This window comes from Bombina bombina, chromosome 7, assembly GCF_027579735.1.
Source record: "Bombina bombina isolate aBomBom1 chromosome 7, aBomBom1.pri, whole genome shotgun sequence".
Taxonomy (NCBI): Eukaryota; Metazoa; Chordata; class Amphibia; order Anura; family Bombinatoridae; genus Bombina; species Bombina bombina.
The window spans coordinates 135,141,207-135,161,601 of NC_069505.1; the positions used below are offsets into that span (position 1 = coordinate 135,141,207).

The 20,395-nt window shown below is 41.8% G+C and overlaps 1 protein-coding gene across 2 annotated transcripts in view; it reads left to right on the forward strand.

Annotated features, from left to right (window-relative positions):
* The window catches only part of LOC128665989 (para-nitrobenzyl esterase), a 230,878-nt gene extending 214,208 nt beyond the window's left edge, over positions 1–16,670 (forward strand). For both annotated transcript variants that reach the window (XM_053720317.1, XM_053720318.1), the window contains exon 9: positions 16,294–16,670. In XM_053720317.1, coding sequence (XP_053576292.1) covers positions 16,294–16,436 — 143 coding nt within the window. In that variant the 3' untranslated portion in view covers positions 16,437–16,670. The remainder of the gene's footprint in view (positions 1–16,293) is intronic.
* Positions 16,671–20,395: the final 3,725 nt, after the last annotated feature.

Consider the following 20,395-nt stretch of genomic DNA (forward strand, 5'->3'; position numbering starts at 1 on the left):
GCTTTTTGATTTGAGGCTCTAGAGGAGTCTCTTAAGGTTGAGACCCCATTAGATGATATTTTGGATAGAATTAAGGCTCTCAAGCTAGCTAATTCTTTTATTACAGATGCCGCTTTCCAAATGGCTAAATTTGCAGATAAGAATGCAGGCTTTGCCATTTTAGCGCGTAGAGCGTTATGGCTTAAGTCATGGTCTGCTGATGTGTCATCTAAATCCAAGCTTTTAGCTATTCCCTTTAAGGGTAAGACCCTATTCGGGCCTGAACTAAAGGAGATAATTTCTGACATTACTTGAGGTAAAGGTCATGCCCTTCCTCAGGACAATGATGACCAAACAGAATAATTTTCGTTCCTTTCAAAACTTTAAAGGCGGTCCCTCTACTTCCTCATCCGCCTCCAAGCAGGAGGAGAACTTTGCTCAATCCAAATCAGTCTGGAGACCTAACCAGACCTGGAATAAAGGTAAACAGGCCAAGCAGGGGCGGTTCTACACAGGGGCCCACAGGGGCCAGTACCCTTGTAAAAATGTCCCTGGCCCCCCCTGTGGCCCCCCCTGAACTGGCCACTGAGCTGACTGAAAAATACTGGACAAGATCAAGGCTATTTATCTGCTTCCCTGTCCCTGAAAAGCTGTCTAGTCAAAGCGTGGGGTTAACAAAGTGAAGTAAAACTTGTGTCCCCTCCCCTTTCATAGATGTGCTACAGTTCCCGGGTTGTTGTGGGGGCGGGGCATCTTACAGCTGCAGTCTGCAGACAAGAGTTCCAGAAGTGTCACTGGTTGGTTTTGCAGACGTTCTCTCTAGCCTGTACACTGCCAGAACAGAAGAGATGTAAGTCTGCCCTCTCACCTCCACAATTCTATAATAACTGCTGGGGTGTTTTCCTTATTTCTCTAATGTATGTAAATAATAATTTGACACCATTTTCATTGAATGTGCTATTTGAACGATGTAGCACTAGTTAAGTGCATAGTCTTCTTTTTCTTTATTTTATTTTTTTTCTACTCAGTGTATGTATGTGTGTGTATGTATATATATATATATATATATATATATATGTATGTGTGTTTATGTGTATGTATATATGTGTGTGTGTGTGTGGTGTGGTGTGGTGTGTGTGTGTGTGTATATATATATATATATGTGTGTATATATGTGTGTGTATGTATGTGTATGTATGGTGTGTGTATGTATATGTGAGTGTATGTGTGTATATATATATATATATATATACACTGTATGTGTGTGTGAATGGATGTGTGTGTGTGTATATATATATATATATATATATATATATATATATATATATATATATATATATATAAATAATTTGCTTCCGTTTTTTAATGTGCCCCCCTGATTAAACACTGGCCCCACCTTGGCCCCCCCAGTGTAATTTGTCTAGAACCGCCACTGAGGCCAAGACGCCCGCTGCTGCTATTAAGACAGCATGAAGGGGCAGCCCCCGATCCGGGACCGGATCTAGTAGGGGGCAGACTTTCTCTCTTCGCTCAGGCTTGGGCAAGAGACGTTCAGGATTCCTGGGCTTTAGAAATTGTGACCCAGGGGTATCGTCTAGAATTCAAAGATTCTCTCCCAAGGGGGAGATTTAATCTTTCACGTTTGTCTGTAAACCAGACAAAAAGAGAGGCGTTCTTATGCTGTGTAGAAGGCCTATATACCATGGGTGTAATCTGCCCAGTTCCAAAGGTAGAACATGGGCGGGGGTTTTACTCCAATCTGTTTGTGATTCCCAAAAAAAGAGGGAACCTTCAGACCAATTTTAGATCTCAAAACTCTAAACAAATTTCTCAGGGTCCCATCTTTCAAGCTGGAGACCATAAGAACAATTTTACCAATGATCCAGGAGGGTCAATATATGACCACCGTGGATTTGAAGGATGCGTATCTTCACATTCCTATCCACGAAGATCATCACCAGTTCCTCAGGTTCGCCTTCCTGGACAAACATTACCAGTTTGTGGCCCTTCCTTTCGGGTTGGCCACAGCTCCCAGAATTTTCACAAAGGTTCTAGGGTCCCTTCTGGCGGTTCTAAGGCCGCGGGGCATAGCAGTGGCGCCCTATCTGGACGATATTTTGATTCAGGCGTCAACTTACCATCTAGCCAAATCTCACACGGACATCGTGTTGGCTTTTCTAAGAACTCACGGGTGGAAGATGAACATAAAAAAGAGTTCATTTGTTCCTCTGACAAGAGTTCCATTCCTAGGAACTCTGATAGGCTCGGTAGACATGAAGATTTTTCTGACGGAGATCAGAAAGTCAAAGATCTTAACCACTTGCCGAGCACTTCATTCCATTCCTCGGCCATCAGTGGCTCAGTGTATGGAGGTAATTGGACTAATGGTAGCGGCAATGGACATTTCAGTTCGCTTACATCTCAGACCACTGCAGCTGTGCATGCTCAGACAGTGGAATGGGGATTATGCGGATTTATCTCCGTGGATAAATCTGGACCTAGAGACCAGAGACTCTCTTCTTTGGTGGTTGTCACAGGATCATCTGTCCCAGGGAATGTGCTTCCGCAGGCCAGCATGGGTCATAGTGACAATGGACGCCAGCCTTTTGGGCTGGGATGCAGTCTGGAATTCCCTGATGGCTCAGGGTGTGTGGACTCAGGAATAGTCCTTACTACCAATAAATATTCTGGAACTGAGGGCGATATTCAACGCAATTCTAGCGTGGCCTCAGCTGGCTTCGGCCAAATTCATAAGGTTCCAGTCGTACAATATCACGACTGTAGCATATATCAATCATCAAGGGGGAACAAAGAGTTCTCTAGCGATGATAGCGGTTTCCAAAATAATTCAATGGGCAGAGACTCACTCTTGCCATCTATCAGCAATATATATCCCAGGAGTGGAGAACTGGGAAGCGGATTTTTTAAGTCGTTAGACTTTTCATCCGGGGGAGTGGGAACTCCATCCGGAGGTGTTTGCAAAACTGATTCATCAATGGGGCACACCGGAATTGGATCTGATGGCATCTCGTCAGAATGCCAAACTTCCTTGTTACGGGTCCAGATCAAGGGATCCTCAAGCGTTACTAATAGATGCTCTAGCAGTACCGTGGTCGTTCAACCTGGCTTATGTGTTTCCTCCTTTTCCTCTTCTACCTTGTCTGATTGCAAGAATCAAACAGGAGAGGGTTTTGGTAATATTGATAGCGCCTGCGTGGCCACGCAGGACTTGGTATGGAGACCTGGTGGAAATGTCATCTTTGCCACCGTGGAAACTGCCACTGAGACAGAACCTTCTCATTCAGGGTCCGTTCCAACATCCAAATCTAGTTTCTCTGCAGCTGACTGCCTGGAGATTGAACGCTTGATTCTATCTAAGCTGGGATTCTCTGAGTCAGTCATTGATACCTTGGTTCAGGCTCGGAAGCCTGTCACTAGGAAAATTTATCATAAGATATGGCGTAAATATCTTTATTGGTGCGAATCCAAAGGCTACTCATGGAGTAAGATCAGGATTCCTAGGATTTTGTCCTTTCTCCAAGAAGGATTGGAGAAGGGTTTATCAGCTAGTTCCTTAAAGGGACAGATTTCTGCTTTGTCAATCTTACTACACAAGCGTCTGGCAGATGTCCCAGACGTTGAGTCGTTTTGTCAGGCTTTGGTTAGAATTAAGCCTGTGTTTAAACTTGTTGCTCTGCCATGGAGTTTGAATTTAATATATCTTAGGAACAACAGACAGAGAGGGGGCGCCCTAAAACAGTCAAGGATAGTGTCAGGCTTTCAATATAATGTTAATGAATGAACTCAATTCACAGATCTAAATATACTTAAGGTTGTTTTGTTTCACTATAATAAAGGAATGACACTATGGCTTAGTGAAATTCACACCTAATAGTGATAGTTTAGTTGCTGGTATTGCCTCACCCCAATTGTGCAGTTAAGGGTTAAGCAAAGTTTAAATGGATTAAAGGAATGCTCTCAGTTATCTAAGTAAGCTTTAGAATTTAAGATGCGAGTGTAGTATAGTCTCTTAAATCTTACAGCGTCCATGCAGAGTACCACTTTGAATAATAAGCTTAGTGCTTTCTGATTACCGCTAACATATGTTGGTAACTTCTTGTATCAATGCTTTTAAATTGCAGAGTTAGCTTTTACTTTTTCTTCTCATGCAGTTGTAGCGTTGCAGAGCCGATAGAATGCACAGTCCGTTCTGTGGAAGTTCCGGTTAGGAGGTGGGAGGAGTGTCGGCTTACTTTCAGCTGACAGAGGGTGATACAATATGGATTAAAGCCAGGTACTCAGTGATAAGTTCTTACGGTAACTTAAATATTAACACAAGCTATAGAGTGAAAGTTCTTCCTGTATTACTTGCTTTAGTACATGTACTTGTAATACTTGCGGTTTGCTCAGCAGTTCATTTAATTTGATTTGCATGTCCAGCTTCTGAGTTACCGTATATTGCTCTTGCTTGGCTGAAATCCAGATGACTGTGCTACAAAGTTGCTGTAATGTTCCTGTGAGAAAGAAGTTATTTTCAATAATAATAGACTCAGGGAAAAAGGGTAGCCTTGTACACCAAATTACTAAGCAAAGAATATTGGTTTGGGGCAGTTTTTAAAGGCAAGCTGCAAGTTGTTGATTGTAATATTCTCTGGGTCCTAGAAGGAGCAATGTTCCTGACAGATAGTAACTAGAGTACAAACAGACCAAGGAAATATTAGGAGATCAATAACCTAGTATACTCTACTAGGGATAAATAGTAGCGATGTAGGTACAATGTGTAAAATATAACTAAAATCTAATATTACAATAGTGTCATTTGAGGCTAAATAGCACCGTGATACATCAAATAAAATTATATGTATATAGATAGGGATAGAGTCTCTGATAGAGGGATGGAGGCAGCTATCTGTGGAGATCCAGGCCGGGAACCAAAAGCAGCAATCTACAAAGACAAGAGAAGACAGATGCGCCACATGGCCCAATATTGTTTGATCCAAAGCAGATTGATATGCATATAAGGAGTAAACTCACATTTGTGAAAGCACCTCAGTCAGTGCTGTAGAGACAGTCTGGGATCTATTACAGTCACCCAGAAGACCAACCTCCCGCAAAGATGAAGTATCTGTATCTAAACAATAAGAAAAACACAGGTGCCTATATGGCCTAGTATAGCTGGGACAATGGTGAATCAATACCAAAGATAAGAGTGGTACTCATAATAGTTGTAGCATCTCCCTTGATGCTATAGGAGCAGGATGGGGTCAATACAGTCACCCACCAGACTTGGTATTAGGCACTCAGGACAATATGGAGATCCAGAAGTCAGCAGTGATCAAGAAATTCCCAAAAAAATCCCAAGTAAACTCTCAGCAGAAGGGACAAGTCACAAAATGAAGGTAGCAAGTGTTCAAAGTAAAAGTTACTTTATTAAAATATTAAAAACAAAGGCGACGTGTTTCTCAGCCAAGGGCTGTTTCATCAGGCTTCATAAAACATTTTTGGAACACTTGCTATATATACCATACATCTAATTAAAAATAATATCACATGGTAACAGGAGGGGCCAAGTAAACAGGTGGTACCCTATTGGCCAATCAAATTACTATTGACAAAATTGATCATCAACCATATGTTAAAACAAATAAATAAACATACATCTCATTTATATCTACATTTGGGTGTCAGTATAATCGATCCACATAAAATTCATGATAAGTGAAGACATAAACAACCTGACCCACCATTCAATGTTTGTACAGAGACATATCAGATTACAGCATTTTTAAGAACACAAGGCACATAATGTAACATTGGAATTAGCAATATAAAACGACATACCCAGAATTTTTTTTTTTGTAGATTTAGTAATTCCTAGGTTGTCTCAGAGTGTATTGCAACTAAAATATATACAGAAGTGGCGAAAGTAAACTTCTTTAATTCATGTAACAAAATAATGGCAACATCGTAGTTGGCGTGTTACAGATCCCATTGCGCATGTCTAACCAAGACTTGTCATTCAAACCTAAATCTATTCTATGATTGGTCAAAAGAGGATGCGTGACGTATAGTAAATAGTATAATAGTATAACTTGTGAAAGGGGGGGGGGGTGTGGTTATGTGGCATGTCAGAGGTGAATGTACTTAGCAAACTTTGCGCGCATATCCAGCTGCCATCTGAATCTTCGACAACTGACCCACACCACAATCCCACAATCAGCATGCCAACACAATACCGCTCCGATCCATCCACCAAATACATCCCATGAGCAAACAAGCACTCGTAGCCAGTAACAGCTGACAGTTTGTAGTATCTGCTCATTGGCCAGAACACTTGACTAGATGATTGGACAGCAGTGTCCGATGTCACAAAAGGGGGCGTATTAGAAATAAACAAAAAAACTTTCTCTGGAATAAATCAATGGGTAAAGGGATATTTTCATCGTATGTCTGACATTCTCAACACCATTATTATCCCAATTCATATGGTCCAAATAATAAAATCGTATAACTATAGAGAGACACATAGAGTGTAACAAACCAGAGAGGATTCAGATACACCTCCTAAATGAGTTTCTTACGAAATTATTCTTCAAGAGATAGTGACGATCTTATATAGATCAATGTATGTCTCTATATTACAATATATATTTTGGTTAAAGTATCTTATTTAGCAGTTATAATAAGTGTGTGGGAATAACTAATAAACTATTACATCGGACACTGCTGTCCAATCATCTAGTCAAGTGTTCTGGCCAATGAGCAGATACTACAAACTGTCAGCTGTTACTGGCTACGAATGCTTGTTTGCTCATGGGATGTATTTGGTGGATGGATCAGAGCGGTGTTGTGTTGGCATGCTGATTGTGGTGTGGGTCAGTTGTCGCAGATTCAGATGGCAGCTGGATATGCGCGCAAAGTTTGCTAAGTACATTCACCTCTGACACGCCAGAATGACAAGTCTTGGTTAGACATGCGCAATGGGATCTGTAACACGCCAACTACGATGTTGCCATTATTTTGTTACATGAATTAAAGAAGTTTACCTTTTGTATATATTTTAGTTGCAATACACTCTGAGACAACCTAGGAATCACTAGATCTACAAAAAAGTTTTCTGGGTATGTCGTTTTATATTGCTAATTCCAATGTTATATTATGTGCCTTGTGTTTTTAAAAATGCTGTAATCTGATATGTCTCTGTAAAAACATTGAATGGTGGGTCAGGTTCTTTATGTCTTCACTTATCATGAATTTTATGTGGATCGATTATACTGACAACCAAATGTAGATATAAATGAGATGTATGTTTATTTATTTGTTTTAACATATGGTTGATGGTACCACCTGTTTACTTGGCCCCTCCTGTTACCATGTGATATTGATTATTTTTAATTAGTTGTATGGTATATATAGCAAGTATTCCAAAAATGTTTTATGAAGCCTGATGAAACAGCCCTTGGCTGAGAAACGCGTCGCCTTTGTTTTTAATATTTTAATAAAGTAACTTTTTACTTTGAACACTTGCTACCTTCATTTTGTGACTTGTCCCTTCTGCTGAGAGTTTTTTTTTTTGGGATTTTCCTGATCACTGCTGACTTCTGGATATTCATATTGTCCTGAGTGCCTAATACCAAGTCTGGTGGGTGACTGTATTGACCCCATCCTGCTCCTATAGCATCAAGGGAGATGCTACAACTAATGTGAGTACCACTCTTATCTTTGGTATTGATTCACCATTGTCCCAGCTATACTAGGCCATATAGGCACCTGTGTTTTTCTTATTGTTTAGATACAGATACTTCATCTTTGCGGGAGGTTGGTCTTCTGGGTGACTGTAATAGATCCCAGACTGTCTCTACAGCACTGACTGAGGTGCTTTCATAAATGTGAGTTTACTCCTTATATGCATATCAATCTGCTTTTGATCAAACAATATTGGGCCATGTGGCGCATCTGTCTTCTCTTGTCTTTGGAGTTTGAATTTAGTTCTTAATGTTCTTCAAGGGGTTCCGTTTGAACCCATGCATTCCATAGATATTAAACTTCTATCTTGGAAAGTTCTGTTTTTAGTTGCTATCTCTTCTGCTCGAAGAGTTTCTGTGCTATCTGCGTTACAATGCGACTCGCCTTATCTTATATTCCATTCTGATAAGGTGGTTTTGCGCAGTAAACCTGGATTCCTTCCTAAGGTTGTTTCAAATGAGAATATTAATCAGGAAATAGTTGTTCCTTCTCTGTGTCCTAACCCTTCTTCTAAGAAGGAGCGTCTGTTACATAACTTAGATGTGGTTCGTGCTTTGAAGTTTTACTTGCAAGCGACCAAGGATTTCCGTCAAACATCTTCTCTGTTTGTTGTCTATTCTGGAAAGCGTAGAGGTCAAAAAGCTACGGCTACCTCTCTCTCTTTTTGGCTGAAAAGCATCATCCGTTTGGCATACGAGACTGCTGGACAGCAGCCTCCTGAAAGAATTACAGCTCATTCTACTAGAGCGGTGGCTTCCACATGGGCTTTTAAAAACTATGCTTCTGTTGAACAGATTTGTAAGGCTGCGACTTGGTCTTCCCTTCATACCTTTTCCAAATTTTACAAATTTGATACTTTTGCTTCTTCTGAGGCAGTTTTGGGGAGAAAAGTTCTTCAAGCAGTGGTGCCTTCTGTTTAGGTATCTGTCTTGTCCCTCCCGTTCATCCGTGTTGTGTAGCTTTGGTATTGTATCCCACAAGTAAAGGATGAATCCGTGGACTCGTCGTATCTTATAGAAGAAAAGGAAATTTATGCTTACCTGATAAATTGATTTCTTCTATGATACGACGAGTCCACGGCCCGCCCCGTCAATTTAAGACAGATTATATTTTTTTATTTAAAACTTCAGTCACCTCTGCACCTTTTAGTTTCTCCTTTTTCTTCCTATACCTTCGGTCGAATGACTGGGGGGTGGAGTCAAGGGAGGAGCTATATAGACAGCTCTGCTGTGGTGCTCTTTGCCACTTCCTGTTAGCAGGAGGATAATATCCCACAAGTAAATAATGAATCCGTAGACTTGTCGTATCATAGAAGAAATCAATTTATCAGGTAAGCATAAATTTCTCCTGTTAAGTTTAGTCAGTCCACGGGTCATCCATTACTTATGGGATTATATCTCCTCCCTAACAGGAAGTGCAAGAGGATCACCCAAGCAGAGCTGCTATATAGCTCCTCCCCTCTACGTCATTCCCAGTCATTCTCTTGCACCTAACTAATAGATAGGACGTGTGAGAGGACTGTGGTGTGTTAAACTTAGTTTTTATTTCTTCAATCAAAAGTTTGTTATTTTAAACGGCACCGGAGTGTGTTGTTTTTTCTCAGGCAGCATTAGAAGAAGAATCTACTAGAGTTTGTCTATGATCTTAGCGGTCGTAACTTAGATCCACTTGCTGTTCTCGGCCATTCTGAGGAGTGAGGTAACTTCAGAACAGGGGATAGCAGGCAGGGCCCACCTGCAAGGAGGTATGTGCTGTAAATTATTTTCTGAGGAATGGAATTGACTGAGAAAATACTGCTAATACCGATGTAATGTAAGTGCAGCCTTAAATGCAGTAGTAGCGACTGGTATCAGGCTGATATGTATGTATGTATACTCTGAGGTATTTCTGGGGAATGGAATTTCACTAAGAAAATACTGTCTATATTAAAGTAATATTTGAGCCTGCACTGCAGTGAAAGCGACTAGCAGCAGGCTTATTAATAACACTTCATAACTTTCTTTTTTAAAACGTTTACTGGCATGTTAATCGTTTTTTTCGGAGGTACTTGGTGATAAAACTTTATGGGCATGATTTTTTCCACATGGCTGTCGTTTGTTTCTGAATAAAAACAGTTTATTGAGCTTCCCCACTGTTGTAATATGAGTGGGAGGGGCCTATTTTAGCGCTTTATTGCGCAGTAAAAATTTAGTCACAGTCTTCCTATTTCTTCCTCCATGATCCAGGACGTCTCTACAGAGCCCAGGGGTCTTCAAAACTAGTTTTGAGGGAGGTAATCACTCACAGCAGACCTGTGACAGTGTGTTTTGACTGTGATAAAAACGTTAATTATTAAATTGTTATCCGTTTTTGGGTATTAAGGGGTTAATCATCCATTTGCTGGTGGGTGCAATCCTTTGCTAACTTAATACATTTACTGTAAAAAATTGGTTGCTATAACTATTTTGGTTCATTGTTATTTCAACTGTGACAGTTTTTTTGTGCTTCTTAAAGGCACTGTAGCGTTTTTTATATTGCTTGTAAATTTATTTAGAAAAGTATTTCCAAGCTTGCTAGTCTCATTGCTAGTCTGTTTAAACATGTCTGACACAGATGAATCTCTTTGTTCACTATGTTTAAAGGCCAATGTGGAGCCCAATAGAAATTTGTGTACTAATTGCATTGATGTTACTTTAAATAAAAGTCAATCTTTACATGTAAAGAAATTATCACCAGACAACGAGGGGGAAGTTATGCCGACTAACTCTCCTCACGTGTCAGTACCTTCGCCTCCCGCTCAGGAGGTGCGTGATATTGTGGCGCCAAGTACATCAGGGCGGCCCATACAAATCACTTTGCAAGACATGGCTAATGTTATGACTGAAGTACTATCTAAATTGCCAGAATTTAGGGGTAAACGCGATCACTCTGGGGTAAGAACAGAGTGCGCTGATAATAATAGAGCCATGTCTGATACTGCGTCACAATTTGCAGAACATGAGAACGGAGAGCTTCATTCTGTGGGTGACGGCTCTGATCCAAGTAAACTGGACTCAGACATTTCAAATTTTAAATTTAAGCTTGAGAACCTCCGTGTATTACTAGGGGAGGTATTGGCTGCTCTGAATGATTGTAACACGGTTGCAATTCCAGAGAAAGTATGTAGGCTGGATAAATATTTTGCGGTACCGGCGTGTACTGACGTTTTTCCTATACCTAAAAGGCTTACAGAGATTGTTAACAAGGAGTGGGATAGACCCGGTGTGCCTTTTTCACCCCCTCCTATATTTAGAAAAATGTTTCCAATAGACGCCACCACACGGGACTTATGGCAGACGGTCCCTAAGGTGGAGGGAGCAGTTTCTACTCTGGCCAAGCGCACCACTATCCCGGTGGAGGATAGCTGTGCTTTTTCAGATCCAATGGATAAAAAGTTAGAGGGTTACCTTAAGAAAATGTTTGTTCAGCAAGGTTTTATATTACAACCCCATGCATGCATTGCGCCTGTCACGGCTGCGGCGGCATTCTGGTTTGAGTCTCTGGAAGAGACCCTTAGCACAGCTCCATTGGATGAGATTATAAACAAGCTTAAAGTCCTTAAGCTAGCTAATTCATTTATTTCTGATGCCGTAGTACACTTAACCAAACTTACGGCTAAGAACTCCGGATTCGCCATTCAAGCACGTAGAGCGCTGTGGCTTAAATCCTGGTCAGCTGATGTGACTTCTAAATCTAAATTGCTTAATATTCCTTTCAAAGGGCAGACATTATTCGGGCCCGGTTTGAAAGAAATTATCGCTGACATTACTGGAGGTAAGGGCCATGCCCTGCCTCAAGACAGGGCCAAACCAAGGGCTAAACAGTCTAATTTTCGTGCCTTTCGTAACTTCAAGGCAGGAGCAGCATCAACTTCCTCCGCTCCAAGACAGGAAGGAACTGTTGCTCGCTACAGACAGGGCTGGAAACCTAACAGTCCTGGAACAAGGGCAAGCAGGCCAGAAAACCTGCTGCTGCCCCTAAGACAGCATGAAGTGAGGGCCCCCGATCCGGAAACGGATCTAGTGGGGGGCAGACTTTCTCTCTTCGCCCAGGCTTGGGCAAGAGATGTCCAGGATCCCTGGGCGTTGGAGATCATATCTCAGGGATATCTTCTGGACTTCAAAGCTTCTCCTCCACAAGGGAGATTTCATCTTTCAAGGCTATCAGCAAACCAGATAAAGAAAGAGGCGTTTCTACGCTGTGTACAAGACCTCTTACTAATGGGAGTGATCCACCCAGTTCCGCGGTCGGAACACGGACAAGGGTTTTATTCAAATCTGTTTGTGGTTCCCAAAAAAGAGGGAACCTTCAGACCAATCTTGGACTTAAAGATCCTAAACAAATTCCTAAGAGTTCCATCGTTCAAAATGGAAACTATTCGAACTATCCTACCCATGATCCAAGAGGGTCAGTACATGACCACAGTGGATTTAAAGGATGCCTACCTTCACATACCGATTCACAAGGATCATTACCGGTATCTAAGGTTTGCCTTCCTAAACAGGCATTACCAGTTTGTAGCTCTTCCCTTCGGGTTAGCTACCGCTCCAAGAATCTTTACAAAGGTTCTGGGCTCTCTTCTGGCGGTACTAAGACCGCGAGGCATAGCGGTAGCTCCGTACCTAGACGACATTCTGATACAAGCGTCAAGTTTCCAAACTGCCAAGTCTCATACAGAGTTAGTTCTGGCATTTCTAAGGTCGCATGGGTGGAAGGTGAACGTAGAAAAGAGTTCTCTATTGCCACTCACAAGAGTTCCCTTCTTGGGGACTCTTATAGATTCTGTAGAAATGAAAATTTACCTGACGGAGGACAGGTTATCAAAACTTCTAAATGCTTGTCGTGTCCTTCATTCCATTCAACACCCGTCAGTGGCTCAGTGCATGGAGGTAATCGGCTTAATGGTAGCGGCAATGGACATAGTACCTTTTGCGCGCCTGCATCTCAGACCGCTGCAATTGTGCATGCTAAGTCAGTGGAATGGGGATTACTCAGATTTGTCCCCTCTGCTAAATCTGGATCAAGAGACCAGAGATTCTCTTCTATGGTGGCTTTCTCGGCCACATCTGTCCAAGGGGATGCCCTTCCGCAGGCCAGATTGGACGATTGTAACAACAGACGCCAGCCTTCTAGGTTGGGGCGCAGTCTGGAATTCCCTGAAGGCTCAGGGATCATGGACCCAGGAGGAGAGACTCCTTCCAATAAACATTCTGGAATTAAGAGCAGTTCTCAATGCTCTTCTGGCTTGGCCTCAGATAGCAACTCTGAGGTTCATCAGGTTTCAGTCGGACAACATCACGACTGTGGCTTACATCAACCATCAGGGAGGAACAAGGAGTTCCCTAGCGATGATGGAAGTCTCAAAGATAATTCGCTGGGCAGAGTCTCACTCTTGCCACCTGTCAGCGATCCACATCCCAGGCGTGGAGAACTGGGAGGCGGATTTTCTAAGTCGCCAGACTTTTCATCCGGGGGAGTGGGAACTTCATCCGGAGGTGTTTGCCCAACTGCTTCATCATTGGGGCAAACCAGATCTGGATCTCATGGCGTCTCGCCAGAACGCCAAGCTTCCTTGTTACGGATCCAGGTCCAGGGACCCGGGAGCGGTACTGATAGATGCTCTGACAGCTCCTTGGATCTTCAACATGGCTTATGTGTTTCCACCCTTCCCGATGCTTCCTCGATTGATTGCCAGGATCAAACAGGAGAGAGCATCGATGATTCTAATAGCACCTGCGTGGCCACGCAGGACCTGGTATGCAGATCTAGTGGACATGTCGTCCTGTCCACCATGGTCTCTGCCTCTGAGACAGGACCTTCTGATTCAGGGTCCTTTCAAACATCCAAATCTAATTTCTCTGAGGCTGACTGCATGGAGATTGAACGCTTGATTCTATCAAAGCGGGGATTCTCGGAGTCAGTGATTGATACCTTAATACAGGCTAGGAAACCTGTTACCAGGAAAATTTACCATAAAATATGGCGTAAATACTTACATTGGTGCGAATCCAAGAGTTACTCATGGAGTAAGGTTAGGATTCCTAGGATATTGTCTTTTCTACAAGAAGGTTTAGAAAAGGGTTTATCTGCTAGTTCGTTAAAGGGACAGATCTCAGCTCTGTCTATCCTTTTACACAAACGTCTGACAGATGTCTCAGACGTTCAGGCTTTTTGTCAGGCTTTGGCTAGGATTAAGCCTGTGTTTAAGACTGTTGCTCCACCGTGGAGCTTAAACTTAGTTCTTAACGTTCTGCAAGGTGTTCCGTTTGAACCCCTTCATTCCATTGATATCAAGCTGTTATCTTGGAAAGTTCTGTTTTTAATGGCTATTTCCTCGGCTCGAAGAGTCTCTGAGTTATCGGCCTTACATTGTGATTCTCCTTATCTGATTTTTCATTCAGATAAGGTAGTTCTGCGTACTAAACCTGGGTTCTTACCTAAGGTAGTCACTAACAAGAATATCAATCAAGAGATTGTTGTTCCATCATTTTGCCCTAACCCTTCTTCAAAGAAGGAACGACTTCTGCACAATCTGGACGTCGTCCGTGCCCTGAAATTTTATTTGCAGGCAACTAAAGATTTTCGTCAAACTTCTTCCCTGTTTGTCGTTTATTCTGGACAGAGGAGAGGTCAAAAAGCTTCGGCTACCTCTCTCTCTTTTTGGCTTTGTAGCATAATACGTTTAGCCTATGAGACTGCTGGACAGCAGCCTCCTGAAAGGATTACGGCTCATTCTACTAGAGCTGTGGCTTCCACTTGGGCCTTTAAGAATGAGGCTTCTGTTGAACAGATTTGCAAGGCTGCAACTTGGTCTTCACTTCACACTTTTTCAAAATTTTACAAATTTGACACTTTTGCTTCTTCGGAGGCTGTTTTGGGGAGAAAGGTTCTACAGGCAGTGGTTCCTTCCGTGTAAAGATCCTGCCTGTCCCTCCCGTCATCCGTGTACTTTTAGCTTTGGTATTGGTATCCCATAAGTAATGGATGACCCGTGGACTGACTACACTTAACAGGAGAAAATATAATTTATGCTTACCTGATAAATTCATTTCTCCTGTAGTGTAGTCAGTCCACGGCCCGCCCTGTTTTTACGGCAGGTCTAAATTTTAAATTAAACTCCAGTCACCACTGCACCCTATAGTTTTCTCCTTTCTCGTTTGGTTTCGGTCGAATGACTGGGAATGACGTAGAGGGGAGGAGCTATATAGCAGCTCTGCTTGGGTGATCCTCTTGCACTTCCTGTTAGGGAGGAGATATAATCCCATAAGTAATGGATGACCCGTGGACTGACTACACTACAGGAGAAATGAATTTATCAGGTAAGCATAAATTATATTTTCTTTTTTATTATTTAAAAACAGAAGCTACTCATTTATGGCAACAGTTACTTAGTATAAATTGCAAACTAACATGAAAATATTTTTTTTTTAAAGGGACTGAACTCTAAATAGACATTATAAGAAGTATTAAGGTTATTCCCCTGTATATTTCACTTTATTCCAGTACTGCACAGTGTAACCTAGGTTTTAACATTATTGTACCCATAAGTAGAGAAAGGTGCATGAAATGTGTTTAGTGTTTTAGGTCCCTTTTAATATGTCATTAGTTTGCATGTTTTTGTTAGTTAATTTTATGTCTACATGTATGGGGTTTTTCTTTTGAAAATGATATAATGTAAATATTTATAAGGTAAATTGGTAGTTACATTGTTTACTTGCTGGAACCAACTTTGCAGGAGATATGTTTCAGGCCCAGGCCTGGAACAGACTAGAATCAGCTCCCAGGAGATAGCAGTAAACCCCAGTAGTCGGGATGAACAGAAGAGTAGTTGGTCATTATGCCAGGGTTCAGCACGTTAGGTACTAGATGTCACAGCAAAAGGGATTCATGAAAGAATAATCCAAGTACAGTTCCTTGGCCAGCAGCTAGGTGATCAGTCCACAGTTCAAGGCACAGACAAAGGTGAAGCAAAGAGCATAACGCGGGAAATGCACCATGGTCAGGATCAAAAGTGCAGGTTAGAAACAAGAACGCCAGGACTTTCATAAAGAATAACAAAGAACCTGACTGGTGTTAGCAAAGTCCTTTTAACACCTCCCCTCTAGGTATTGGCACCAAAACACCTGCAGGGTCACCTTCAACATCTAGGTCACAAATATTGGTACCCATAGCTCAGGGAACACAGGTAGCATAGTTAAATGAAGAAGACTGAGGATCCTGTACTCTAATTTTTGCACACCTTCCTTAGTCTAGCTTTAATAGTGGAAGGCGTATAGTGCACCCTGCACGCTCGGCAGCGCTAACCTGAAGCCTTTTAGCACAGCTCTTGGCTCCAGCAGGTGCTATAACTCTAATATTTGCATGTCCCTGGATTCTCCTTACCACCTGGTAACTGGACTTTGCACAGTGTCTAGCAAACTCATGACAATATATACTTGGTATTAGAGATGTTTTGTGTACGTGGGGAAAATAGTGTAACATTTAAGAGGAGTTAACACTCAACATTGTGGTAGTGTGTGTCACCCAGCTAACCATTATGTTTCTCTGCAGGATCCATGCCATCTGAGTGGCCAGAGTATCCCGATACAACTGCTTTACTGTGCACAAATCTAACCACAGCAAAGAACTATCGTGCTGCACAGTGCGATCTTTGGCACAAGAATGACATGTTCAAATATGCGTGGGTCAACTAAGTTGGCATAGATACCATCATGAAGCTTAGCAAACATACCATTTGCTGCTAATCAAAGACTGTTGTGGATCCAGGCAGTTATTCTCTTCACACTAAACTGTTGTTCAAGGTTTGGGACTTACAAACTAAAGGGGGCTTTTTATAGGGGAAATGGTGGAAACCAGATATAATTTCTTTCATAAGGTGGTAAGAGTCCACAGTCCATTACGCATAGGGATTAAATTCCTGGCCAAGATTCCCCAGACTTTCAATAGCACTTTATTCCTCTCACCTCACATGTATGCCAGTCTAAATCTTTGCCTCCCAGGAGGTAGTTGAAGATTTGAGGTGCTCCAGATTCTTCAATGAGAGAGGTCCTCAGACTGATTTGAGACCAGTTTTTCCCTCACAGAGCTGCTATGGAGACACAATCAAATGGTGAAGGAGTAAGTCACAGGCCTGCTAACCTCCTCCTGTTGTGTCAATAATATACTCCTTACTTTAATCCTCTGCTGTAATGTACAGTGGATGGGCTATCTACTGAAAGCAGTCATTTCTGCTGCTGGTAAGCTCAGTAGATGGGGTGCTTTACAGGTAGGCATGAATTTTATCACTCTCAAAGTCCATAGGCTATCAGCAGGTACATTGATAATGTTACACCATAGCTAGGGGACATTGCTATAGCAGACTTTATCTTACTAGACTATTATTGTCTATGGGCTAGATTACAAGTGAGGCGCAAACAGTTTTGCGCTAGTGCAATCGTGTTTTTGCAAGCCATTTTCATTTTGCTGATATTACAAGTGCAGCGAAATCGCGCTAGCACAATCACCCTGTGCACTTCAATACTTTCCGCATTCTCAGAGCTGTGGTTAACTGTTTTCCGAAACAAAAAAGTTGCACAAAAAACTTCAAAAACACATTACAAAGTACAGTTACATACTTGAAAACCCAGAACATACTTGAAAACCCAGGACATACTTGAAAACGAGAGAAATCTCAATGTATCCTTCCTGGTAAAATATTTTAACACTGTCTAATAAAAATGATTTCAAAAAAATATTGCACAAAAAAAATTATAAGGGCTCAAGCATAGCAGATCTCGGGTGTTAGAAAAAAAAAGGCAGGCAAATGGTTTAAACATTGAGACACATACATATACATTGCTTAATATGTATTTCTCCAACATAGGTGTGTCCGGTCCACGGCGTCATCCTTACTTGTGGGATATTCTCTTCCCCAACAGGAAATGGCAAAGAGCCCAGCAAAGCTGGTCACATGATCCCTCCTAGGCTCCGCCTTCCCCAGTCAGTCTCTTTGCCGTTGTACAGGCAACATCTCCACGGAGATGGCTTAGAGTTTTTTAGTGTTTAACTGTAGTTTTTATTATTCAATCAAGAGTTTGTTATTTTAAAATAGTGCTGGTATGTACTATTTACTCTGAAACAGAAAAGAGATGAAGATTTCTGTTTGTAAGAGGAAAATGATTTTAGCAACCGTTACTAAAATCGATGGCTGTTCCACACAGGACTGTTGAGAGGAATTAACTTCAGTTGGGGGAACAGTGAGCAGACTTTTGCTGCTTGAGGTATGACACATTCTAACAAGACGATGTAATGCTGGAAGCTGTCATTTTCCCTATGGGATCCGGTAAGCCATTTTTATTACAGACTGTAAATAAGGGCTTCACAAGGGCTTTTTAAGACTGTAGACATTTTCTGGGCTAAATCGATTCATATATAAACATATTTTATACTCCATAGCCTTGAGGAATTATTTTAATCTTGGGAATTTTGTAAAATATATCGGCAGGCACTGTATTGGACACCTTATGCTCTAGGGGCTTTCCCTAATCATAGGCAGAGTCTCATTTTCGCGCCTGTATTGCGCACTTGTTTTTGAGAAGCATGACATGCAGTCGCATGTGTGAGGAGCTCTGATACATAGAAAAGACTTTCTGAAGGCGTCATTTGGTATCGTATTCCCCTTTGGGCTTGGTTGGGTCTCAGCAAAGCAGATACCAGGGACTGTAAAGGGGTTAAATGTAAAAACGGCTCCGGTTCCGTTATTTTAAGGGTTAAAGCTTCCAAATTTGGTGTGCAATACTTTTAAGGCTTTAAGACACTGTGGTGAAATTTTGGTGAATTTTGAACAATTCCTTCATACTTTTTCGCAATTGCAGTAATAAAGTGTGTTCAGTTTAAAATTTAAAGTGACAGTAACGGTTTTATTTTAAAACGTTTTTTGTACTTTGTTATCAAGTTTATGCCTGTTTAACATGTCTGAACTGCCAGATAGACTGTGTTCTGAATGTGGGGAAGCCAAGGTTCCTTCTCATTTAAATAGATGTGATTTATGTGACACAAAATTTAGAGAAAATGATGCCCAAGATGATTCCTCAAGTGAGGGGAGTAAGCATGGTACTGCATCATCCCCTCCTTCGTCTACACCAGTCTTGCCCACTCAGGAGGCCCCTAGTACATCTAGCGCGCCAATACTCCTTACTATGCAACAATTAACGGCTGTAATGGATAATTCTACCAAAAACATTTTAGCCAAAATGCCCACTTATCAGCGAAAGCGCGACTGCTCTGTTTTAGAAAATACTGAAGAGCATGAGGACGCTGATGATATTGTTTCTGAAGGGCCCCTACACCAGTCTGAGGGGGCCAGGGAGGTTTTGTCTGAGGGAGAAATTTCAGATTCAGGGAAAATTTCTCAACAAGCTGAACCTGATGTGATTACATTTAAATTTAAGTTGGAACATCTCCGCGCTCTGCTTAAGGAGGTGTTATCCACTCTGGATGATTGTGAGAATTTGATCATCCCAGAGAAACTATGTAAAATGGACAAGTTCCTAGAGGTCCCGGGGCCCCCCGAAGCTTTTCCTATACCCAAACGGGTGGCGGACATTGTAAATAAAGAATGGGAAAGGCCCGGTATACCTTTCGTCCCTCCCCCCATATTTAAAAAATTGTTTCCTATGGTCGACCCCAGAAAGGACTTATGGCAGACAGTCCCCAAGGTCGAGGGGGCGGTTTCTACTCTAAACAAACGCACCACTATACCCATAGAAGATAGTTGTGCTTTCAAAGATCCTATGGATAAAAAATTAGAAGGTATGCTTAAAAAGATGTTTGTTCAGCAAGGTTACCTTCTACAACCAATTTCATGCATTGTCCCTGTCACTACAGCCGCGTGTTTCTGGTTCGATGAGCTAGAAAAGGCGATCACTAGTAATTCTCCTTCTTATGAGGAGATTATGGACAGAATCCGTGCTCTCAAATTGGCTAATTCTTTCACCCTAGACGCCACTTTGCAATTGGCTAGGTTAGCGGCGAAAAATTCTGGGTTTGCTATTGTGGCGCGCAGAGCGCTTTGGTTGAAATCTTGGTCAGCGGATGCGTCTTCCAAGAACAAATTGCTTAACATTCCTTTCAAGGGGAAAACGCTGTTTGGCCCTGACTTGAAAGAGATTATCTCTGATATCACTGGGGGTAAGGGCCACGCCCTTCCTCAGGATAGGTCTTTCAAGGCCAAAAATAAACCTAATTTCTCCAACATAGGTGTGTCCGGTCCACGGCGTCATCCTTACTTGTGGGATATTCTCTTCCCCAACAGGAAATGGCAAAGAGCCCAGCAAAGCTGGTCACATGATCCCTCCTAGGCTCCGCCTACCCCAGTCATTCTCTTTGCCGTTGTACAGGCAACATCTCCACGGAGATGGCTTAGAGTTTTTTAGTGTTTAACTGTAGTTTTTATTATTCAATCAAGAGTTTGTTATTTTGAAATAGTGCTGGTATGTACTATTTACTCAGAAACAGAAAAGAGATGAAGATTTCTGTTTGTATGAGGAAAATGATTTTAGCAACCGTAACTAAAATCCATGGCTGTTCCACACAGGACTGTTGAGAGCAATTAACTTCAGTTGGGGGAACAGTGTGCAGTCTCTTGCTGCTTGAGGTATGACACATTCTAACA